Source organism: Polypterus senegalus, chromosome 8 (genome assembly GCF_016835505.1).
Source record: "Polypterus senegalus isolate Bchr_013 chromosome 8, ASM1683550v1, whole genome shotgun sequence".
NCBI classification, from domain to species: Eukaryota; Metazoa; Chordata; class Cladistia; order Polypteriformes; family Polypteridae; genus Polypterus; species Polypterus senegalus.
The window spans coordinates 166163917-166188765 of NC_053161.1; the positions used below are offsets into that span (position 1 = coordinate 166163917).

General features: G+C 42.1%; 1 protein-coding gene across 1 annotated transcript; it reads right to left on the reverse strand.

Moving 5' to 3' along the window:
- Nucleotides 1-4611: 4611 nt before the first annotated feature.
- On the reverse strand, nt 4612-24722 carry LOC120533282 (zinc finger protein OZF-like). The gene is made up of 3 exons (XM_039760099.1): nt 24643-24722; nt 14199-14740; nt 4612-7862 (listed from the first exon to the last, which is right to left on the reverse strand). The coding sequence occupies exons 2-3, from the start codon at nt 14608-14610 to the stop codon at nt 6763-6765; spliced, it is 1512 nt and encodes a 503-aa protein (XP_039616033.1). The 5' UTR covers nt 14611-14740; nt 24643-24722; the 3' UTR covers nt 4612-6762.
- Nucleotides 24723-24849: the final 127 nt, after the last annotated feature.

Genomic DNA, 24849 nt, shown 5'->3' on the forward strand with positions numbered 1-24849 from the left:
AGTAACTAATAAAGGATATTAAATGTTGAATTTGACACTCACTCATTCTTCAATGTACGTTGACTTTGATTAAATTGCAGACAGTATGAAGCCAAGATATTTCATGTTCTGTCTGCTCAACTGCATTTCATTTGTTATTATACATCCGTTCCTGCATTTCAGACCTGCAACAGATTCCAAAAACAGTTGGGACGGGAGGTAAATTAGGGCCAGTAATGAGCTCAAATAATTAAATAATGATGGGATTTCAAACAGGTGATTGTAATTGTGATTTTTACCCATGAAAGGCTGAGTCTCTGAGGAGCAAAGATGAACAGAGGATCTCCAGTTTGTCAACACACGAGCGAGAAAATGATGGAGATGTTTAAAAACAATGTTCCTCAAAGAAAGATTGGAAGGGATTTGCAAATCTCTCCCTCTGTGGTGTGTAGTATTATTAAATGGTTCAGCAATAGGAGAACTTTCCATGCGTAAAGCACAAGGGAAGACCACCCACGATCTCCGACCCCTCAGACGACAGGCACTGCACCAAGGAGCGTCACTCATCAGTAGCTGACAGAACTTCATGGGATGACAAGGGGTTACTTCAGCAAACCTTCGTCAAGCACTACAATATGGAGTTCATCCACAAATACCACTTCAATCTTTACTGTACAATAAAGAAGCCTCATGTTTACCTGTGACGATGTGGGTTCTGGCTCCACGCTCCCTTTGATGTTTGGGAACCCTTGAACCCCACACCGTCGATAATGTTACCGAGTGAGCTAGTCAGTGAAGGCAATAATTGAGCATCTGAGCAAGGGGATGGTTAAAAGTGAAACAGTGCTTTTATTTAAAAGAAACAATCAAAAACAAAATAGTGTTCCAATAAATAGTGCAGTTCATTCAATAAATAATCAAAAAAAAAAAAAAAATGTGGAGGTTAAAACAACAATAAGAAAAAACAATCCTTTAAAACGAGAGGTTAAAAATCTTCTTTAGGAAGCAGTTCTTTAAAACAACAAATCCGGTGTTCTTCTATGTTAGCGTTAGCGTCTCACCTGCTTATCCCGTTTGGGCTTAGCAGCAGGCAAGACGCTCTCTGCAGCTGCCCTCCTGAAACACACGCATGAGACTGGAGACCTCCCGATCCCTGGCTTCGGTCTGGCACTCATCCCAGTCCCCGAGACTTAGTTTCCACCAATGGCCTGGACGCACACATTGGGGACTCCACCACCAAGCCTCCCGACTTCCGCTGCCTTTCCGCGGCCTTCTGCGGCTCATCGCTTTCCTCTGAGCACTCCCGCTACCTGGTCGCTCAGCGGGAGCAACACCAACTCAAACACCTGGGTGTCGGCCTAACACCCAGCTTCCTCACAGCTGCCCTCGAGCGCTCGATCGCGCGCTCACCACACGCACGCACCACCTGCTTCCTCGCTCCCTGTAACCTCCGTCCTCTTTTCCTCTCTTTTTTCCTCATCTCGTTCTTTTTTTTCATCTTTTCCCCAATCGTTTCTTTTTTCTCATTCCTCCATTTTTCCCCCCTTCAACCGACTCGCGCTTCTTTATAAATAACCAGGGGCCATCACAGCTGTAGCATTAGCCACGGGAGCAATCACGAATGTGGGCAGTTCCTCACCTGTGCACACGGTGAGAAACGCCCACATCGACGACTGCCCCGCGGCTCGCTACAACATCGCCCCTCACGGGCCGCCTCGGGTGCGGTGATTATTTAAAAATGGCCTTTGCTCAGTGAGCTGTGGACCCGCTATACCACATTACCGTGTCCAGAAGTGGCGTCGACTTCTCTGGGCTCTGAGGCATCTGAGATGGACCATCGCCCAGTGGAAGTGTGCATTGTGGTCAAACAAATCAGGACTCCAGATCTTTATTAGAAGAAATGAATGCTGTGTGCTCTGGACCATCCAGACTGTTATCAGCAACAAGTCCAAAACCCTGCAGGGCCTGTAATGGTAAGGGTTGTGTCAGAGCCCGTTTATACTTCTGTGATGGCAGCATTAAAGGAAAAAAAAATACATTGACATACAGAGGGCATGGCTACTGGACTGGCCTGCCTGCAGTCCTCACCTGTCCACAGTAGAGAATGTCTGGAGAATTCTAAAAAACGAGAAATGTGACAACGACGACCCCATACTGCGGCACACCTTAAGATGTGTTTGGAGGAAGAATGGGACAAAACAGCACCAGAAACATTTCATCGCTTGGTATCCTAAGTGCCAAAATGTTTTTGACGTGTCGTGAGAAGGAAGGATGACTTTACAAAGTGGTGAATGCTTTACCGACCCCACTTGTTTGGAATGTGTTACAGGCCTGAAATGCAGGAATGGATGAACATTAAGAAAGGAAATGAAGTACGACAGAGAAAACATGAAAGTTCTTGGGTCTGCAATGAAATACAATTCAAAGTACATTTAAGAATAACTGCGTTAAATAAATATATATATATATATATATATATATTTTTTTTTTTTTTTGCATTTTCCATACCTTTCTCTTCTGATTTGAGGTTGTAGTATTCAGTCTAAGACCTGTGAATCCTTCATATTCCTAATTAATCAGACCACCATATCAATACAGTACGCCACACTGCACACTGGTGAATGACCACCGGACTGATGCTTTGTGAATGTCAGTAAGACCAGAAGAAGCCTTTGTGAAGATCTCATTACATAACAGGATCCAAGTAAGAGACACATTTCTGCAGTGCTTAACACTTTCTCTCCCTTTCCCTGAATTTCCAGTAGGTTCCCCAGCTGTGGAAAACGTCTTGTGTGGTCCCAGTGCCAAAGAAAGGGCATTCCAGTGACCCCAAGGATTTCAAACCAGTTGCTCTTACTTCATACATCATGAAGACCTTTGAGCGACTGGTCCTAAAACAGCTATGGCCTCTTGTTTCAGCACATCTGGATGGTCTGCAGTGTGCCAATCAGACACATATCAGTGTGGAGGATGCTGTTGTCTGTCTGCTCCACCGTCCTACTCTCACTTGGACAAAGCCAGCACCACAGTCATGATCGACTATTGAAGAGGCTCAAGGCTAAGCATCATGATGCCCCCCTCAGTCTCCTGGACTATGTGAATAACAGACGAGAGTTTGTGAGGGTCAAGGGCTGTGTGTCAGAACTGGTGGTGTATAATACTGGAGCACCTTTGGGAAATGTTCTGCCACTCTTCTTGTTCACTCTCTACACAACAGACTTCCAGTACAATCCTAACACCTGCCACCTGCAGACATTCTCAATCAATCAATCAACATTTATTTATATAGCACATATTCATACAAAAAAAATGTAGCTCAAAGTTCTCAGAAGACTCCTCCATCATTGGCTGCACTAATAATGGAGATGAGTCGAAGTACAGGAGGCTTGTGAAGGAATTTGGCTTCTGGTGCAGGAGAACCACCTACTATTCAAATATCAGCAGAGCAAAAGAGTTGGTGGTGGACTTCTGGCAGGCCAAAGAGCCTCCGAGACCACCCGCTCTTCAGTGGGAGGATGTGCACGTGGTGCAGAGAAAAAGTAGCTGGAGGTCCATATGACCAGCAAACTGAACTGGTCTGATGACACAATGGTGCTGTACAAGGTGGGCTGGAGCAGACTAGACTTCCTGAGCGGACTCCGGTCTTTTGATGTGTGCAGCAAGCTGCTGGAAATCTTCCAAAAGTCAGGATTAGCCAGTGTGGTGTTCTATATTGTTGTCTCCCGGGGCCTTCAAATGAAGCACAAGGCCAGCCAGAAGAAACCAGTCAGAAAAGTTGCTACATCACCTGGCAAACCCTGGATATACTGGGCATTGTTGTGGAAAGAGGATGGGGGGAAAAACTGAAGGCCATCAGGAAAAATGCCCTCCAGGTGGGGATCTCTGTGGGGCACTTTTGGCCACAGGCTCATTCCACCGCAGTGTGCTAAGAAGCGCCTTGGGGGTCTTTGCTGCCCACTTCAATGCGTCCTTCTGACATCCTGAACTAAATGTTGATACTCTAAGTTCAATTTGCTATTTCTGCACAATTTACATCAATTGATCTACTGACTGACTGATTGTATTATTTGTCTTGTGTGTACACATCCTTGAATGTTTATGTTTCTGCTGCTGTTTGCATTCAAAGTTCCCCTTGGGATTCGTCAAGTTTATCTAAATTAATTTAGGTTTCCTCCAAGATTTTTTGCACGACGTCCCAGTCAATGTGCCCTCACTTTTCCAAACCTAATTATGTCATATCATCTACTGTTAAACCGTACTTATAAAATTTTTATTATTATGCTGTATTAAGGAATTGTTCTGTTCTGTATATTGTATTGTATTGACCCCCTACTTTTGACACCCACTGCACGCCCAACCTACCTGGAAAGGGGTCTCTCTTTGAACTGCCTTTCCCGAGGTTTCTTCCATTTTTCCCTACAAGGTTTTTTTGGGAGTTTTCCTTGTCTTCTCAGAGAGTCAAGGCTGGGGGGCTGTCAAAAGGCAGGGCCTGTTAAAGCCCATTGCGGCACTTCCTGTGTGATTTTGGGCTATACAAAAATAAACTGTATTGTATTGTATTGTATTGTATTGTACTTTGAAGGGCAGCTTTGGGTCAGAGACGACCAAACTGTCACCAGGCCAGACTTACAATTTAGCAATAAAAACAGTTTATTAATTGTCAATTCACTAACACCAAATGCTCATGTATTAATAATCTCTAATGTACAAGGCCTCCAATACCTCAAAGTAAAAAAAGCAGAAAAAATATTTAAAGCAAAACAAAATGTCAATAACGTTCCCGTTTTAACAGGCCTGGCTCATCTTTGATTAACTCTGCTGGTTATCAGATGAAACGCAGAAAGCAAGCTGATGAAATATCGGCTAACAGGAGTGCCGCAGAACAATCACACCACTCAGGTGAGTCCTTCTGAATGAAGACAGACCAGGGAGGGCAGCTGGTTTTATTCACGTCTTATAAGTCTGTCCTTCTCAGAGTTCCAATCCACTTTGTGCTCCAGTCCCAAACTCCTAATGTGCTACGGGGTGCAGTGGGGTTGCCGATCTGGAAGTGGCACTCGATACAGGGCAGATAAAAATCAAACAAAAGTGACTGATCACACATGCCACATTACGTGTATGTATGATCTTTGTGTTGACGTTGCAGTTTCAGAACATGCGAACCGATAAATAACAGACTTATTCAGTGCATGGTCACAGATTTGAAATCAAAAACACATGAAGTTTGAAGTCTGCAGTCCACGGCTGTCCTCAACAGTCCACGCAGGAGTGACTGACAGTTCTTTCCACCAATCAGCCTTCTTTTGTTTTCAGTTGGTACCTGCCTTTTCTGTGCTGTCCTTTCTGCTTTTGTCCACGTCTCCTCTGCCACTGAGCATATTTCATCGATTTCAACTCTTAATTTTTTCCACTTTTTATATTTTTCTGCCTTCTTCCATTTCATAGCCAATGTACCCTTTTTAGATAAGTCCTTGTAAGAGTCAAACTATACTCACACATTTGAGAACATCAATCAAATGAAATGTAAAGAGAGTGTGGCTAAAAAACAAAACATAAAACCTACAAAATACAGAAAGTCCAAGCAGAGTGAGCCAATGCCGAGTAGTCAGGGGGTCAAATTTGACCTTCAGTGGTGGGGGTGCGAAGGGGCCACTTCTGCTTTTTGGAGTTTTCTGTCAAGGAAATGAAGGCGAAGCTTTTTGTAGCTGACTGACACTCTCCCAAAGCAGAGCTTCTAATTGTCCATCCTGCTGTTTGAGTTTATTGGAGCTCCTGTGACGTCCAGCTTGTAGTCTCGACGTCAAGAAACGTTGTCTTGGGTATCGATATGAAGAAGTGAACTGCGACACCCTCTTCAGGTCTTAAACATTTCTCTTTGAACCCTGAATGTTTCATTTTATTTGTATTTAGATCTTCTTAAATTCCCACTTTTGGACTCACCCTTGACACACAGCCAATGAATGTGTTTGGTTTGTAAAGGCTCATCATTTATAAATGATAACCTAAATAAGTGTAAAAATCTTATGAATCCCCTCTACATTGGCCTGTCATGTGACAGCTCTCTTTCTGGTCTCCTGTCCACCCCGACTGTCCCTCCCCAGTATCTGATTGGACAGCATTGGTTGTTAGCTGACCTCACTAACTGACTTCTTCATTATCAGGGTTAAGAATATTCCCCTCGTTGTGAGTGGCACCTCCTGGTAGCTGGCAGTGCATTGTGGACTTGATTTGTCCATTTTTTCATTAAACTTTTTCAGTTGTGTTCTATGGTTGAAGTTATCACCGCCCAGTACTGTTGCTACCTCATTCTGTCCTCTGGTGTTTGTATTGTTCACCATCTTATGTCACAGCACCGGTGCAGAGATGATCAGTCCCTGTGTGGTTGACATCCTGACAGTACAGTTTCTGAGTCCTTCATGAAATCTTACGTGTTGCTGATGATGGCTGATACAGGAGGACCACTTTCAACATTCAGAACAGCTAAGAGGCTTACCACAAGTAAGCCAGTCATTTATGACTATTTACGTCTACGACTGCTGTCTGCAAAGCGTTAACCACATTTAGGACAACAATGAGGTTTTTTCTTGCATCTATAAGTTGTTGAAGAAGATTCTTGCTGTGAAATGTGTGTTGTATTCCTGTGTGTTTATTCCTTTGTAAATTCATACGTGGCTCTGAGGTTACCATACCTTACAACTACTTTCAACTGGAGTCCTTTACCTCAATTAGAAGATTTTTTTCAATTGTTTTGGTTGAGGAGCCAATGGAAAGACCATTTGTGATTTATAGGACAAGTTTAACTCCATTATGACTTTGTGTGTGTCTCCGAAAACTTCTTCTGGAAGAGTACCCTTTACCACATTCAGAACAAGTGTACTGCTTCTCTCCAATATGGATCCTTCTGTGGCACCTAAGCGAACTTGGACGCGAGAATCGTTTGCCACACTCTGGACAGCAATAGTGTTTTTCTCCAGAGTGAATTCTCATGTGATCTTTAAGAGTTGTGCCATCTGAGAAAAGCTTGCCACATTCAGAACAGCTCTGTTTCTTACCAGAATGAATTATTTTATGTTTGTGAAGACAACTGTTATATGAGAATCGCATTCCACATTCACTACAACTGTAAGGCTTCTCTCCAGTATGACTTCTCCTATGATTATAAAGGGAACTGAGGCGTGAAAATTGTTTGCCACACTCCAAGCAATGGTGAGGTTTCTCTCCGGTGTGACGTCTGATGTGACTCTTTAGGGTGCTTTGTTGTGAGAACTGCTTATCACATTCAGGACAAGAATAAGGTTTCTCTCCAGTATGAGTTCTGATGTGGCACTGAAGTGCACTTAAATCTAAGAATCGTTTCTCACATTGAGAACAGCCATAAGATTCTTCTTCAGTATGGATTTTGGCATGTCTATGAAGACTTTTCTGGTTTGTATAACATTTGCCACATTCGGGACATGCATACTGCTTTTTCTCTCTATTATGAATTTGCGTGTGCTTTTGAAAACTGCGTTTGTCAGAAAATTGTTTGCCACATTCTGGACAGCAATGAGGTTTTTCTCCTGTGTGGATTCTTCTATGCCTCTGAAGATGGCCTTTCGTTGAGAATGACTTACCACATTCATGACAACAATGAGGTGTTTTTCCTGTGTGAACCTTCATATGCTTATTAAGATCCTTTTTATGTGTGAATTGTTTGCCACATTCCAAACAACATTTGCTTCCAGTATGAATTTGGATTTCTTTCTCCACTTGCTGTGGATCAGTTTTGATGGCTTCTGTCTGGTTCTTTGATCCACTTGTTGATTTCTTCATACATTTCTCATCGTATTGAAGAGAGGGCTGACCAAATGAAGGTGGAGAGAAGCTGCCATTCTTCTGTAAATCTGAAATAACACAAACATTTTAACTATTATTTTTTTTTCCCTGACACATTTATCCAAGGCGACTTACAACATTTGAGGCACAACTGGTTACATTTCTCTTGTTTTTTCCAACTGGAGCACAGGCAGGTCACGTGACTAGCTTGTTGTCACATGGTGTTAATAGCTGAATTTGAACCTGCAACTTCAGGGTTTGATGTCCAAATTCCTAAAAACTACCCACCTTTTAAAATAAATGAAACAGTACAAGTGGTTACTTCATCACACTGAGGTGCCATCTATGGTCTGACCAATCAGTGTGTGGTCCTTACATGCTCTGGTGCTGTCTGTTCAATTTCTACACCTTTCTCTCATATGTGAAAGTGTTATAATAAGTTTGTTATAATATTAAGAATTGTGTCACTGTATCTGTTTTAGATCTTTTTAAATGTATTTTTCATTCTTTTTCTGTGTAACATGCCATGAAGAGCTGAGCCAGATTTAGCACAGAGTGTCAGCATTCAGAATTGCTGGGCCAAGCAAAGCATGGGGGACCCAACGCCGCCTCACACGTTGACCGAGTTTCAGGGTATGGATGTATATATGTACGTAAGTAGGATTCAGTTAGCGTTGGGAACCCGCGTACCGAATTTCTTGAAGCTGGGCCCATAAGTAACAAAGACCATTGAAAGGTTCAATATGGCGGCCAACAGTGGCATCATACCACCGAAATAAGTACGTACATTGGTCTCGGTTAGCGCAGGGAAGCTGCCTACCAAATTTCGTGAAGATGGGGCCATAAATAAGAAAGTTCAACATGGCAGACTTTGTCGACCATTATGACTGTTACGCGTAGAATTTCGAAATGAAACCTGCTTAACTTTTGTAAGTAAGCTGTAAGGAATGAGCCTGCCAAATATGAGCCTTCTACCTACACGGGAAGTTGGAGAATTAGTGACATTGGAAACTTCAATATGGTGACCGACAGGGGCATCATACCACTGTACATCAGTTTTGGTTAGCGCAGGGAAGCCACCTATCAAATTTCGTGTAGATGGGGCTATAAATAAGAAAGTTCAACATGGCAAACGTTGTCAACCGTTATGACCATTACGCGTAGAATTTCGAAATGAAACCTGCTTAACTTTTTTAAGTAAGCTGTAAGGAATGGGCCTGCCAAATTTCAGCCTTCTACCTACACGGGAAGTTGGAAAAAATTTGTCTGGAAAATTTAATATGGCGGTTGACAGTAGCATCATACCACCGAAATAAGAACGTACATCGGTTTTTGTTAGTGCAGGGAAGCCACCTACCAAATTTCGTGAAGATGGGGTCAGCCTTCTACCTACACGGGAAGTTGGAAAATTGGTGACGTTGGAAAGTTCAATATGGCGGCCAACAGTGGCGTCATACCACCAAAATAAGTACATCAGTTTCGGTTAGTGCAGGGAAGCCGCCTACTAAATTTCGTGAAGATGAGGCCATAAATAAGAAAGTTCAACATGGCGGATGTTGTTGACCGTTACGTGTAGAATTTCGAAATGAAACCTGCTTAACTTTTGTAAGTAAGCTGTAAGGGATAAGCCTGCCAAATTTCAGCTTTCTACCTACATGGGAAGTTGGAGAATTAGTGATGAGTGAGTGAGTGCTTTGCCTTTTATTAATATAGATAATTAATTAACCAGGCATTCGATTTTTGACTAAAACCCCTTTTATTAGCCTTTCAGTGAATGTGAAGGTAGATGGGAGGAAAAGGATGCAGAGTTTTACCGAGCTGGTAAATAAATATAAAATCGTTATCAAGTGGACTTCAATTAGTAAGAAATTGAAATCAGCCCTCTTATTTGCTTGTTGGGTAGAATGGTACGAGCCTAGTTTTTAGGCCTAAATAAATTACGAATTATGCATAATAAGCATCAAATGTGAATAGTCACTATACAGTTACGAATTCTGTAACAGATATTACCATCATAATGATTTTTTCCCCCAAAATTAAACAATGGTACAAGGACACGAATTTCATAGACAATTGCGAATCTCAAACACATAAACTGCTTAGTGTTGGTGTCTCACACACACACTCGGAGCGACAGAGGACAGCCGAGAGATCCAAAGAAACATCCTGCCAACAGAACTGCAGAATGCATGAAGAAATTGGTCAATAAAGATAAAAACATATTTGAGTGAGCAGCATCAGAGGTGAATCTTTATCTCTGTGAGCCTGATACCACAAAAAATGCTGGGCCACTGGCTTTCTGGAGGACCAAGTTGTCGTCCTATCTGTGCCCTCATTATACGAGTGGGGACAACGAGGGTCGGTTCAGTATGGCAGCACACGTCCTGCATGACAGGAGGACCAGACTGTCCTCAGAACATGCAGAGATGCTTATATTCTTAGATAAGAACCAGAAGCGTTCAGTAAGACTGTCTCGTTTTCTTCTTGTTGTGATAGACGGCTACAAATATCTAATTGAACATTTTATTTGATTAGAAATGTGGAGTATGATTAAGACATGCCTTTTGTTTTGTTCAGCTTGTTTTTATTCCATTATGTGTGCATTACGCACTCTCCACCTTGCATTTTTTAACTTGCACTGCTTTTTAATTGCTCTTTAATCAATATTGTTTTAATCAGTATGCTGCTGCTGGAGTATGTGAATTTGCCCTTGGGGATTAATAAAGTATCTATCTAAATGTTCTTTGTGTACACAATTATTAGGCAAGTGAGTATTTTGACCATATCATCATTTTTAATGCGTATATTCCAACTCCAAGCTGTATTAACTTGAATGCTTATTGGATTTAAGCACGTCAGGTGATGTGTATTTGTGTAATGAGGGAGGGTGTGGCCTAAGGAGATCAACACCCTATATCAAGGTGTGCAGAATTATTAGGCAGCTAGTTTTCCTCAGGCAAAATGGGCCAAAAAAGAGATTTAACTGACTCTGAAAAGTGAAAAATTGTAAAAAGTCTTTCAGAGGGATGCAGCACTTTTGGAATTGCTAAGATATTGGTGTGTGATCACAGAACCATCAAACATTTTGTTGCAAATAGTCAACGGGGTCGCAAGAAACATGTTGAGAACAAAAGACGCAAATTAGCTGCCAAAGATTTGAGAAGAATCAAACGTGAAGCTACCAGGAACCCATTATCCTCCAGTACTTTCATATTCCAGAGCTGCAACCTACCTGGAGTGCCCAGAAGTACAAGGTGTTCAGTGCTCAAAGACATGGCCAAGGTAAGGAGGGCTGAAGCCCAACCACCACTGAACAAGAAACATAAGTTGAAACGTCAAAACTGGGCCAAGAAATATCTGAAGACAGATTTTTTTCAAAGGTTTTATGGACCGATGAGATGAGAGTGACTCTTGATGGACCAGATGGATGGACCTGTGGATCAGTAATGGGCACAGAGCTCCACTCCAACGTGGAGGTGGGGTACTGGTATGAGCTGGTATTTTTAAAGATGAGCTAGTTGGACCTTTTTGCATTGAAGACGAACTCAAAATCAACTCCCAAACTTACTGCCAGTTTTTCGAAGACACTTTCTTCAAACAGTGATACAGGAAAAAGACCATGATTTTTATGCAGGCCAATGCTCCATCACTTGCATCGAAGTTCTCCACTGCGTGGCCAGCCAGTAAAAGCCTTAAAGATGAAGGAATAATGACATGGCCCCCCTTCCTCATCTGACCTAAACCCTATCGAGAACTTGTGGGCACTTCTTAAACGCTAGATTTACGGGGGAGAAAAACAATACACCTCTCTGAAGAGTGTCTGGGAGGCTGTAGTCACTGCTCCACAAAAAGCTGATCGTCAACAGATCAAGAAACTGACAGACTCCATGAATGGAAAGGCTTATGACTGTTATTGGAAAGAAGGGTGGCTATATTGGTTATTGATTTATTTTTTTTGAAATGTCAGAGATGTTTATTTGTAAATTTTGAGGTGTTTGTTTATTATTCTCACTATAACAGATGAAAATAAACAAGTGAGATGGGAAAATTTTCATTTTTCCTTTAGTTGCATAATAAATCTGCACACTAATAGTTGCCTAATAATTGTGCGCACATATGTATTCCCCTGATGATATTCACACTCACATTTCCGTTGTGAAACATTCAGGTTTCAGGTTTATTAACATTTTGGATTGACTGATAGCACTGTGTTTGTTCCATATTAAAATTAATCCTCAAAAATACAACTTGCCTAATAATTGTGCACACAGTGTATGCTGTAGCACTTTATTATGGAAGGTGAAGTTTATGCATGGCTAAAAATACATTTATTATTTTGAAAACAAAAAAACGTATTATTGATATCAGAAGATCCCAATGGAATGGAATGAGTGATCAATATCAGCTCTAAAGCCTCCGATCAGAGCTTTCCTACCCAATAATGTGTCTGAATTTGGGTTTTCTCTTCTTAATTGTAATGTATGTGATGATACAGGTAGTCCCCAGGTTACGGACATCCGACATACGAACGGGGCCACAGCTGTGACGCATGCGCCTCAGTAACTGCTGCTCCGTCATCTTCAGTCTGGGGACGCTGCAAGCGGTGGCTGGACGGGGGTGATTTCACTGCTCGTGCAGTGTATTGTCCCTCGGGCGGCTCCAGGTTTCACTGCCTGCCCACCACACATGGCTGCCCCTTTCGTTCTAGGTGGGCGGCTGGTAATGCTGCAAGCGGTGATCCGGTTGTGCCTGAACAGAGGCCATTGAGGGTGAATGAGGCGGCGGGGGGTAGCATTGTAGTGTGCCTCGGATGGCTGCCTGTTGAATGGGGGCGGTGGTGTTGCTGTAGTGGAGGTGACTGTGGTGGGCTGGTGATGAACCGCCCCTCGCTGCCCCCATTCATTCTCAATAGCAAGACTGCTTGTACTGTTACACACATAGCAGGAAGTAGTCTCTCGTCAGTACAGGGTGTCCCAGATCTAATTATGCAGATCCAGATCGTCTGGATGACTTTGATTTATGTGTGGACGATTACAGTTTGGTGCGAAGACGATTCTTCATGTCGTCAGTTCGCACACTTCTCGATGGTCCAGGATTTTTCAGGTGATTTTCTATGTAATAAACCGAATAAGTTATAGCGTAACAAAAATTGCATAATTATATCTGGACCACCCTATACATCAGACGTGTTGACGATGGGTGCCTTCCTGCTGTGATAGCGTGGACAGTGCTGTGCAGAAGAGCTCATCTTAACCTTTTGTCTTCACCCTTTAAGAATGTCTCTGAAACACAAATCTGAAGCAAGTGCTGGTGATGTAGTAAAGAAGAGAAAAACCATCACCATTGAAAATAAAATAGAAATAATAAAAAAGGTCAGAAAGAGGTGAAACTCCATCATTCACTGGCAGAGCACTTGGTTACAGTAGGTCAACAATAGCATTTATTAAAATAATGTACCTGTTCCGACTTGCATACAAATTCAACTTAAGTAGAAACCTACAGTCCCTATCTCATACCTAACTCAGGGACTGCCTGTATTTACATCCTCTAGAACCTAATCTGGCCTAAACAATAAACATACAAATATATCCGCCTGTGTCTATGGGGGCACAGCTGCTTTATTGTTCAGGTGTCCAGTGGTCAAATCCTGTCCACAGTTGTTCTACATAGGGTTACTGAATGGTGTTTCTGGTTATTGTGCTTCTTCCCCAGAAACATGCAGGCGAAGTGGAGTGGCGGCTCCAAATTGACCCAATGTGACTGTGAGAGACGGAAGGGCCCGAGATCATCTCCAAGTGAAGATTTCACACCACTGCCAACTTGTCCAGGCCATGCTTCCCCAGCAAGTTCAGGCCGAGAGCAGAACACGAGATGCTGAAAGAAGACCCTGAGACCCCCTGAATGTCATCATGGCTTGTACAGGTAGCTCTTGCCACTGTTAACGTCAAAGTGCACGAGATTACCATTAGAAAGAAGTGGCACATATTAGGTGTGAACTGGCGTGAGCAAATTCACTCTTATTTAGTGCACAGGGGTAAGGATTTTATTTTTACTTATTTATTTCTTTTTGTGGACATTTCTGCCTTAACTACTGTACAATTTAAGAAATATACATGTCTAACAAAATATGACTTTTGATATTTTCATTAAACATAATGCGCTGTTGGCCTAACATATGTCACAGCTTCATGATGACCAAGTCATGCGCTGAACACTAGATTTTTCCTTATTCACCCAAGTTTTTCTAATTTATTATTTATTAAGTAACCTATTGTTTGTTGTCTTCATCAAAGTTCAATTAACCTGATCTTCCACTCTCATTTCAGTCTTCTAAAAACATCAAAGCAACCACTGTTAGAATTTATAAACGCTCTCTTTCTTTTATATTTAACCACATTACTTACTTATTCCAACACTCCCAGGTGACTCTTCGCCTTCTCTCCCATTTCCTTCAGTGATTTTCTCTTCAGACTCCGATAACTCCGATTTCAGCTCTGCAGAATTCTCCTGCGTAGCAAGACGTCCCGTATTAGTGGACCAGGGCTGTAAACTGGATGGAGATTCTTCACAGGCATCTTGCTTGAAAATATCCTCAGTTTCATGCTTTTGAAGTTCAAGACCAGCAGAGAAATCATTCAAATCCTCAGCTTTAATGGCAGCAGTCGCCTCCTTGCACTCCTCCTCTTTAAAAACTGAAATTTTTTCTTCGTGATCCTCCAGCTTCACACACACATCCTCTGGTGTGAGCCGCTCACAGTCCTCCTCTTTAATGTCCACCGCTCTTTCATCCACGCCATCTTCTTTGGTAGAGGCCATGTTCTGTGGGAAACTCTTCTCTCTCTTTAGGTGTCTGCCCTTCTCTTCTCAGATTCCCTTCTCACATGGACAGCCCTGAGCTGGAGGCCATTAGAAACCTCAGTGTATGGCCATGTGAAATGGGAAAGCCCTGTGAAAATAAAAGTGGTAGAATTGACTTCATAAAGTCAGTAAAAATAATGAGCACACTTCAGGGTTACAGTGATCTCCATAAGGTTTGGGTCAAAAACACAATGTTCTTGATTTCCTCCTCTGGGACACAAAGGAGGTCAAAGTGCATTGCAGACCTTCATTAAAGGTGATTTGCATACATTTCAGCCCCACCATGTACAAATGACAACACTTTATCTACATGGCACCATTGTGTTTGAACACAGCAATGGCAGGTCTATTAAAGCCGTCATATTTAGGTCTTTGTTGGATATCCTCGCTGGACTTGAACTGCGCACCGGGAGCTTCATTCTGTTAAGTTGTTATATTCTATATCTTATGTGCTCCTATTTGTGAGATTACGGGACTGCATCCTGACTGGGAGAAGGACATACGGGGTTTGTAGAAGGTTACTCATGACGGGTGTGTTTAATGGGAGAGAAGAATTAAAAGATTGTGGCTAACATCAAAGTGTTGTGTTGTTATTTAAGTTTAACATTTGTAGTAGAGGATGGCTGCTATTTATAGAATCCTGTCTGCATTTGACAAGAGAAAGGCATACGAGAGCTGAAAAATGAAGATTTAATATGGACACGGGTTACTGAGTTTAGAAATAAAAACCACGTAGTTGGAGTTGGACTGTCACCTACAGGGACAGCATTGTGATGTCAATTTGAGCAGAAGATCTGAACAAAGATGAAGGTGCAACTACTCTAACAGAAAGGCTTGTGTCACAAGCCACCTTACGGGCGGGAGTAGGTAACCTTTTAGTTTGTGACGACCAGGACCGGAAGTTGACACCAGCAGAGTCAAAACAAAAGAATTATGGCAGGAAGAAAAAAGTAAAACATCTGTTTATTATATCAATCCTTTGGCAAGGAAAGTTCTGGGACAGGAATATATGTAGTGTCCACACTCACACAGAAAAATATTACAAAGGAAAACCAAAAAATTAATTAATTATCCCATAAACTTCAGCAACACACACATTTTCAAAAAAAATGATAGAAAAAAAAATCAAATCAAATCAAAATATGGCTTACCTTCAAAGGCAACTTTCCCTTTCTAGGAAAAAAAAAACTGCCCAACCATTTACTAAAAATGAAGGCTCTAACGCAGTCTTTTTGAGCTCCTCCAACCTCCAGACAATCAGGAGCCTGAACTGACTAACAGGAGACTGTTATTCTCCCCACAAGCAGCCCTTGCACACCTCTGTAATCCCAATTCAGTTAAACGACCCCCTAGCGGCCAATGTCCCATACCTTATAAAGACGCTATCATTTTTTTCTCTGTAGGACGACACAACCGTATTCTGTTTTTTTTTTTTCAATTACCCAAAGGCTTCACAACCAAACTAAACCTAACCCTACTCAGTAGAGACAATAACATCAAACCAATAGCCCTTTCCTACATCTATGATCTCAGAAATAAAATAAAAAAAAAGTTAAACCAACAAAACTCAATGACTTAGAAAACTTAAACCCCCCCCAATGCCTGTCAAATCCCAAATTCCTGATCAAGCGACTGATCAAGGTACCAAAAACGGCATCTGGAATGGAGCTCGCATCTATACAGGGAGTGCAGAATTATTAGGCAAGTTATATTTTTGAGGATTAATTTTAATATGGAACAAACACAGTGCTATCAGTCAATCCAAAATGTTAATAAACCTGAAACCTAAATGTTTCACAACAGAAATGTGAGTGTGAACATCATCAGGGGAATACATATGTGCGCACAATTAGGCAACTATTAGTGTGCAGATTTATTATGCAACTAAAGGAAAAATGAAAATTTTCCCATCCCACTTGTTTATTTTCATCTGTTATAGTGAGAATAATAAACAAACACCTCAAAATTTACAAATAAACATCTCTGACATTTCAAAAAATCAATCAATGAGCAATATAGCCACCCTTCTTTCCAATAACAGTCATAAGCCTTTCCATTCATGGAGTCTGTCAGTTTCTTGATCTGTTGACGATCAGCTTTTTGTGGAGCAGTGACTACAGCCTCCCAGACACTCTTCAGAGAGGTGTATTGTTTTTCTCCCCCGTAAATCTAGCGTTTAAGAAGTGCCCACAAGTTCTCGATAGGGTTTAGGTCAGATGAGGAAGGGGGGCCATGTCATTATTCCTTCATCTTTAAGGCCTTTACTGGCTGGCCACGCAGTGAGAACTTCGATGCAAGTGATGGAGCATTGGCCTGCATAAAAATCATGGTCTTTTTCCTGTATCACTGTTTGAAGAAAGTGTCTTTGAAAAACTGGCAGTAGGTTTGGGAGTTGATTTTGAGTTCATCTTCAATGCAAAAGGTCCAACTAGCTCATCTTTAAAAATACCAGCTCATACCAGTACCCCACCTCCACGTTGGAGTGGAGCTCTGTGCCCATTACTGATCCACAGGTCCATCCATCTGGTCCATCAAGAGTCACTCTCATCTCATCGGTCCATAAAACCTTTGAAAAAATCTGTCTTCAGATATTTCTTGGCCCAGTTTTGACGTTTCAACTTATGTTTCTTGTTCAGTGGTGGTTGGGTTTCAGCCCTCCTTACCTTGGCCATGTCTTTGAGCACTGAACACCTTGTACTTCTGGGCACTCCAGGTAGGTTGCAGCTCTGGAATATGAAAGTACTGGAGGATAATGGGTTCCTGGTAGCTTCACGTTTGATTCTTCTCAAATCTTTGGCAGCTAATTTGCATCTTTTGTTCTCAACACGTTTCTTGCGACCCTGTTGACTATTTGCAACAAAATGTTTGATGGTTCTGTGATCACACACCAATATCTTAGCAATTCCAAAAGTGCTGCATCCCTCTGAAAGACTTTTACAATTTTTGACTTTTCAGAGTCAGTTAAATCTCTTTTTTGGCCCATTTTGCCTGAGGAAAACTAGCTGCCTAATAATTCAGCACACCTTGATATAGGGTGTTGATCTCCTTAGGCCACACCCTCCCTCATTACACAAATACACATCACCTGACGTGCGTAAATCCAATAAGCATTCAAGTTAATACAGCTTGGAGTTGGAATATACGCATTAAAAATGATGATATGGTCAAAATACTCACTAGCCTAATAATTGTGCACACAGTGTATTTGTAAGGAGACAGCCGTTGAATTAGGTACTGCAGTAACACAGTGACCCCCTCCCTTCACACGCTAACGACTGACGAGAAGTTCTCCAATTGAAAAGCCTTCGTTCTCAGTTTTTTTCCCTGTTGTGTTTTCTGCCGCTGGACACTCAGAGTTGTACAGGTTTCAGCAGCAAGTTGCTATGGGGACGCGCTTCCGCGTCACAGCTTGATGCTCTGTTTTTAAAGGAGAAAAGGGATCGTATCTATGAAGCATATTCAGATTTTGACCAGTCTTGAGAACTCAGACAGCATTTATATAATGTATAAAACCATTTTACAGTCCTCTTTCAAAGATTTAAGAGGACAGTGGGAAAAGGATCTTTCACTCAGCATCTCAGAAAAGGAATGGAAGGTAGCAATGCAGAGAATTCACTCGAGCTCCATATGCGCAAAGCATACAGCTTAACTTATTCAAATTATACATCGAGTGAATATCTCTCATTAAAAAATTGTTCAAAAATGTTTCCAGAGCAAGATCCAACCTGCAATCGAGTTCCACATGTTTTGGGCCTGCGCCAAATTAACATCATTCTGGACCAAAATTTTTAAATGCCTTTCAGCCAACTTGGTGTCACAATCCCGTCTAATCCACTAACAGCTGTGTTTGGTGGGCTAACAAAGGGGCTTAAAGTGGAGAAGGACAAACAAACTGTCATTGTCTTTATACTTCATTATTGGTACTTAGAATCCTTCCAGTTGAGCAAGATAAGTCTAACTCAATTCTTTTAAGTCAGTGGGTAACTGACGTTATATACTACAGTACAATCCCTCTTAACTGGCCTCGTATTAACCGGCCTGTTAAAATAAAGTATATATATATATATATATATACACTCACCTAAAGGATTATTAGGAACACCTGTTCAATTTCTCGTTAATGCAATTATCTAATCAACCAATCACATGGCAGTTGCTTCAATGCATTTAGGGGTGTGGTCCTGGTCAAGACAATCTCCTGAACTCCAAACTGAATGTCAGAATGGGAAAGAAAGGTGATTTAAGCAATTTTGAGCGTGGCATGGTTGTTGGTGCCAGACGGGCCGGTCTGAGTATTTCACAATCTGCTCAGTTACTGGGATTTTCACGCACAACCCTTTCTAGGGTTTACAAAGAATGGTGTGATAAGGGAAAAACATCCAGTATGCGGCAGTCCTGTGGGCGAAAATGCCTTGTTGATGCTAGAGGTCAGAGGAGAATGGGCCGACTGGTTCAAGCTGATAGAAGAGCAACTTTGACTGAAATAACCACTCGTTACAACCGAGGTATGCAGCAAAGCATTTGTGAAGCCACAACACGCACAACCTTGAGGCGGATGGGCTACAACAGCAGAAGACCCCACCGGGTACCACTCATCTCCACTACAAATAGGAAAAAGAGGCTACAATTTGCATGAGCTCACCAAAATTGGACAGTTGAAGACTGGAAAAATGTTGCCTGGTCTGATGAGTCTCGATTTCTGTTGAGACATTCAAATGGTAGAGTCAGAATTTGGCGTAAACAGAATGAGAACATGGATCCATCATGCCTTGTTACCACTGTGCAGACTGGTGGTGGTGGTGTAATGGTGTGGGGGGTGTTTTCTTGGCACTCTTTAGGCCCCTTAGTGCCAATTGGGCATCATTTAAATGCCACGGGCTACCTGAGCATTGTTTCTGACCATGTCCATCCCTTCATGACCACCATGTACCCATCCTCTGATGGCTACTTCCAGCAGGATAATGCACCATGTCACAAAGCTCGAATCATTTCAAATTGATTTCTTGAACATGACAATGAGTTCACTGTACTAAAATGGCCCCCACAGTCACCAGATCTCAACCCAATAGAGCATCTTTGGGATGTGGTGGAACAGGAGCTTCATGCCCTGGATGTGCATCCCACAAATCTCCATCAACTGCTAGATGCTATCCTATTAATATGGGCCAACATTTCTAAAGAATGCTTTCAGCACCTTGTTGAATCAATGCCACGTAGAATTAAGGCAGTTCTGAAGGCAAAAGGGGGTCAAACACCGTATTAGTGTGGTGGTCCTAATAATCCTTTAGGTGAGTGTATATATATATATATGTATATATATATGTATATATACACACACACTGTATATATTTTAATCCTGAGTTATTATACGTATGCACTTCCTTCTTTCCTGGAAGGCGAGAGGTATTTTAAAAGCAAACAACAAAACAGTGTTAAAAAAATATAGTGCATTGTATCAAAAGTCTTATTTAAATAAATAATCCATCAAAACGAGTGAATTAGTGGAGGTTAAAATCCATTAGTAAAAAAAACAACACAAACGAGGTTAAAATAAGGGCTGGAAGCAGCCTCTTAAAATCCAAAGCACGGTGCCTTCTTTTTTCTACCTGGCGGCTCCTCTGCTTCTCCCATCGGGCATCGCAACAGAGTCGCCCTACCTGCAGGTGCAGCTGCCTTCCATACTGGTCCGGTAGCCCTCCGATCCCTAGCTACGTCGGACTGGACCGAGACTTGGGTTCTTTCCCCAGTGGCCAGGGCGCTCATGCTGGGGCTAAACCAGCCCAAAGCCTCCACGACTTCCGCTGCCTTTTGACGGCCAGTCGTCTTCGATACCGGCCACTCCAGCTCCGTTATCACTCAACTGGAGCGACCGCTTTCTTCAGCATTACAAATTCCCCGGGAACGATCGGCCACACATACCACGCCCCCTTACTAAGCCGCAAGTCCGGCGATTATTTATTTAAAAAGTGGCCTTTTTGACTTGAGCTGTGGACCCGCTACACCACACTGTCCAGTCGTTGTACGAGAAAAAAAACCGTGTGCAAAATCGCGGATGAAGCCTTGTGGATGTGGTTTCTTCAGGAACGTCAAAGAGGTACAGTACACACCTTAGAAATATTTTTCTACATGAAAATAGGTATGCGTCGGATTAACCGGCGAAAACAGCAACCGGCCATGGGTCCAGTTCCAAGGTGGCCGGTTAAGATGGATTGTACTGTACTTGAAATTTGAAAAAATCAAATTCGCGCTTAGAAGATCTGTGCAAACTTTTTCAAAACCTGGCAGGATCTGATCAATTAAATTTTAGAATAAGCATTTAAATTGAGGAAGCAGAGTCTCTCACCTCTTTTTACTTTTTTTTTATTCTATTTATTTTTTATTCATTTCCGTATATTTTTACTATTATTAGAGTTTTACTCTGCTGACCAAGCTCTCTTTCTTATGGACGGGGGTCGACTTGTCTTAAACCTAGTTTTGTTAAACTTGTTTTTATGGAATGTTATTTGATTTTAATAAAATTAAAATGTTATAAAAAATTTAATATTATAATCACTCATAACATGGTCATTTTGGGGATAGCATAGTATTTTCACAAACTGCAGAGCTGGAAAAGAGTTTTAAAATGACACGAGAACCATTTCTGTGCAACTTATATTTAGGGAGAAATAGACAGTCAAAGTCATAATCCAGCAGTGTTCAAACTTTGTCATCTTAACTCTCCCTTATTACTGTTGATCCAAGACACGTGCAATTTCAGCTCCATGGGTCACTCAGATGACCAAATGAGCAGGCCAAGTCTTGCGACGATGAGGTCCATAAGTGTGATGTGACATGGCTGTCCCTGATACCGTGCGAGCTTTTAAGCTGTTGGACACGGCGTGTTTAGATACAGACCCAGGGCAGCTGCCATTAACATCATGGATGTCACTTACTTTTTTTCCTTCAATGGAATTGGCGCTAATGAGAATTATTGTAGTGAAGTCAAGTCCGGTAAGAATGGGCATTACCGTCACACAGGAAACTGCATATTTTACTCAGTCAGAAACAACACAGCCAGAACAAGTCGCCATTGGCAGGCAATAATCTGTTAGACAAATATGGTAGGAGATCAAAATGCATTATCATCAGAGCACTGGGCTAAAGACTGCGCAAAAATAAATGAACAGGTGATAACAGAGGAGATTGGACAATAGAGAGAACCGTGAAGAATGAAACATGACATCATTTACAAATGAATCAATCAATCAATCAAACTCAGACACATTTAGTGTTTTGGTCGAATCTTCAGGATTAGCGGTAATCGATTCTACTTGCACACTCAGAGTCTATGGAGAGAAATGCTTAGACAACGACATTAGTAGTCAGCCTAACCAGAATGAAGTCAAAAAGCTGCTGAATTCAAACATTTCAAGCAGCAGAGCTTTCATATTTGGAGGTGGCAAAGTTGTGCATTCCACCAAACGAATGAAAATCCCTGCAAAGATTGGCGAGACATGCACGATGTGGCACTGAAACAGAAGTGGTGCCAGCGGAAATGCTAATGCTGTTAAGTAAAGAGAGCAGAGGTTGGGAGGAGGCGCGGATTACAGTGAGCTGTCGCACCCACCACACGGCGAGCCCCCCAGATTGAGGTCCGAGTGCAGCAGGTCACACCTCAGAAGCACACTGAACTGTCAGTTTGCCACCATCACTCCAGTTTTCGCAGCAAGCTGGCGGACCAACTTGCTGATTAACGTCATACCCAGGATGGATGTTAAGTAAAATGCCCTTAAACAGGACAGGGACACTTTTAGGTTTGTCATGAAGGACGTAATCACTTTGACTCTGCACGACTGGAGTTTATAAGTCTCATTGGAGCAATATGTACACAGCAAGAAATGTACATGGAGAATCTACAGACCACTGCTACAGAACCTTCTAGAGTCATGAAAAGAGATGATCCCCTCAGTGCACCTGAACTGGGACAACTCAAGTCAAAAACAGGGCCGACTCTCTGGCTGGGCAGCCAAAGCAGACCTGATGTAACATTTCATGCCAATATCCCAGCATCCAGTGCAAAACCTGCCAACAACCCATGAAGCCAAGCAGGTCACTCGCAAAATGAATTCTGGGAAAGTGGCCTCGAAGTCGAGACAACTAGGAAGAGAGGAGTCATTGAGATGCATTGCTTAAAGTGGTAGTTTGGCTTTCTCGTGGGGGCTGCCAGTTGCTTTCTTTGTGTTTTTCGGCTCTCAGTCCAAACACAGTCACTCTTGCCAAAGCTGATCTGATGCTCAGAACTGGTTTGAAGTGCTTCACCAACTCGGCCATTAAATTGATCAGTCAGTCCTAACGACTCAGGGGGGTGAGGGGGTCTTTAAATATGAAAGCTTCTCACCAATCAAACCCTAATATCACATTGCTCTGTTTAAATAACAAATAAAGACATACAAAATATTTATCAACTTACATACAAAAGTTCACAGCACAACAACATTCAAGCCAAGTCGAGAAGACGAGAATAAAAGAAATAAATAAAAGGTGCTTCCACAGTCACCACTATCTGTAATTAATCTAATTATAATATTATTGGGCGTATTTTAACGTACATTAGTATAAACTGAGAGCAGACATTCTCCGAGAAAACAATTCTTAATAGCAAGTAACGTCAATTGGGATGTAAAGAATTGGTTCACTTTAAAAGTACCTGCCATTTGAAATAACGCTTTTTCACATATTCCTCATAACTGCATTGCTTCTCAAACACGCTTTACTTAAAGAAAATAAATTTCAATAGGCTCTTCTACTTCAAAGTGAATTGGCTACATAATCTATTTTAAAATAACTTCTTCGGGTAATTTTTCATATTCTAAACTAACAAAATATTTTACCCCTCGCCCCTAATTTCCAAAGCCCTGTATTCTTGCAGTAAATGCCGTCTGTCGGTTTGTCCCCTTATTGTAAACACTGTGGCCCATTCCCAGTCCCCCTGCTCACCAAGGTGCCTGAGGCCACTTTAAACAATGAGGACAGACAGTTTAGCTCCAGCCCATAATAGTCGAGTAGTGGCCTTCACCTTTTGATGGCTTCATATGGTCCGACACAAACAGCCCCGATTGGCTTGAGTCCTGTTCTTCATTTAACACGGCCATCTCTAGTAAGCTAAAGTATAAAAGTGTACAGAAATACTGAAAGTAGTTGAAAAGGATAAAAGGACATTAAATAAAACAATACCGTTTCAAATATCACAAACTATAATACCATGCCAGCTTGGGATTTTACTGCATCCCTCTAGCTGCAGCAGCGTGTGTAATGCTTTTTAATTTTAACTCCCATTAAACAAATCAAAGTCGTCCTGTTACAGTGAAACCGCACGAGCATCTTTCCTACTGAGAAAACACCAAAATGATCATTTAAATTATTTCTAATGGGTCTCAGTATGAGACAAACTGCTGGAAATAAAACCTTAACGCGCCGTGTAAATTTACATCGTTCGTCGCCAGTTTAATAAAGTTTTCAGATGACGGCTTTAGGAAATAAAACGGATAAAAAAACACAGTGCTCGAGAAAAACCAGAAATGAACGACGGGGCCGTGCGGAAGTGAGCGGCTGAACAAGCGCGTGCACGACGAACAGCACAGTTCTTCGGAGCATGCGCGAAATCAAAAGGAGAAACGGCGCGGAAAGTGCAGGAGCACGAAAGAGAGCAGAAACAACCCCGGCTTAACGCGCCTCCGCCAAGTTAGATGTAGCTTTACATTTCACAGAACACCGACCGGAAAATAAACGTAGGACTAGCAAAATAGTGTGCGACCCCCGTCATCCAATAAACTCGTGAAGGTGCGATTTGCTGTGCAGCCTCCTCCACGTAGCGCTCAATTCCCAACACTTAAAAGCTAACCACGCGGCGTCAGGCACCTCCTAAAAACTAAAGCCTCTCCGCATATCGCGGTCTTCCTCACTGCTGGTATTCGCACCCGTACGCGATCCCCACGTTCGACTTTGTCTCACCTTCTGCACCTTTCCTTGAGCTTGTTGCCGTAAAGAAATCTGAGCACGAGGTTCTCAAGAGGAAACAGAGTGAAACTTCAGCACACGATAGTTATCTACTACGTCATTCACGGGACGCCCATAACACTGCGACACGCCCACATAGTCTTTCATGGGACGCCTACTGCAAGGATGAACTGCCCGCTTATTGTAAGGCAGCGTCACTGA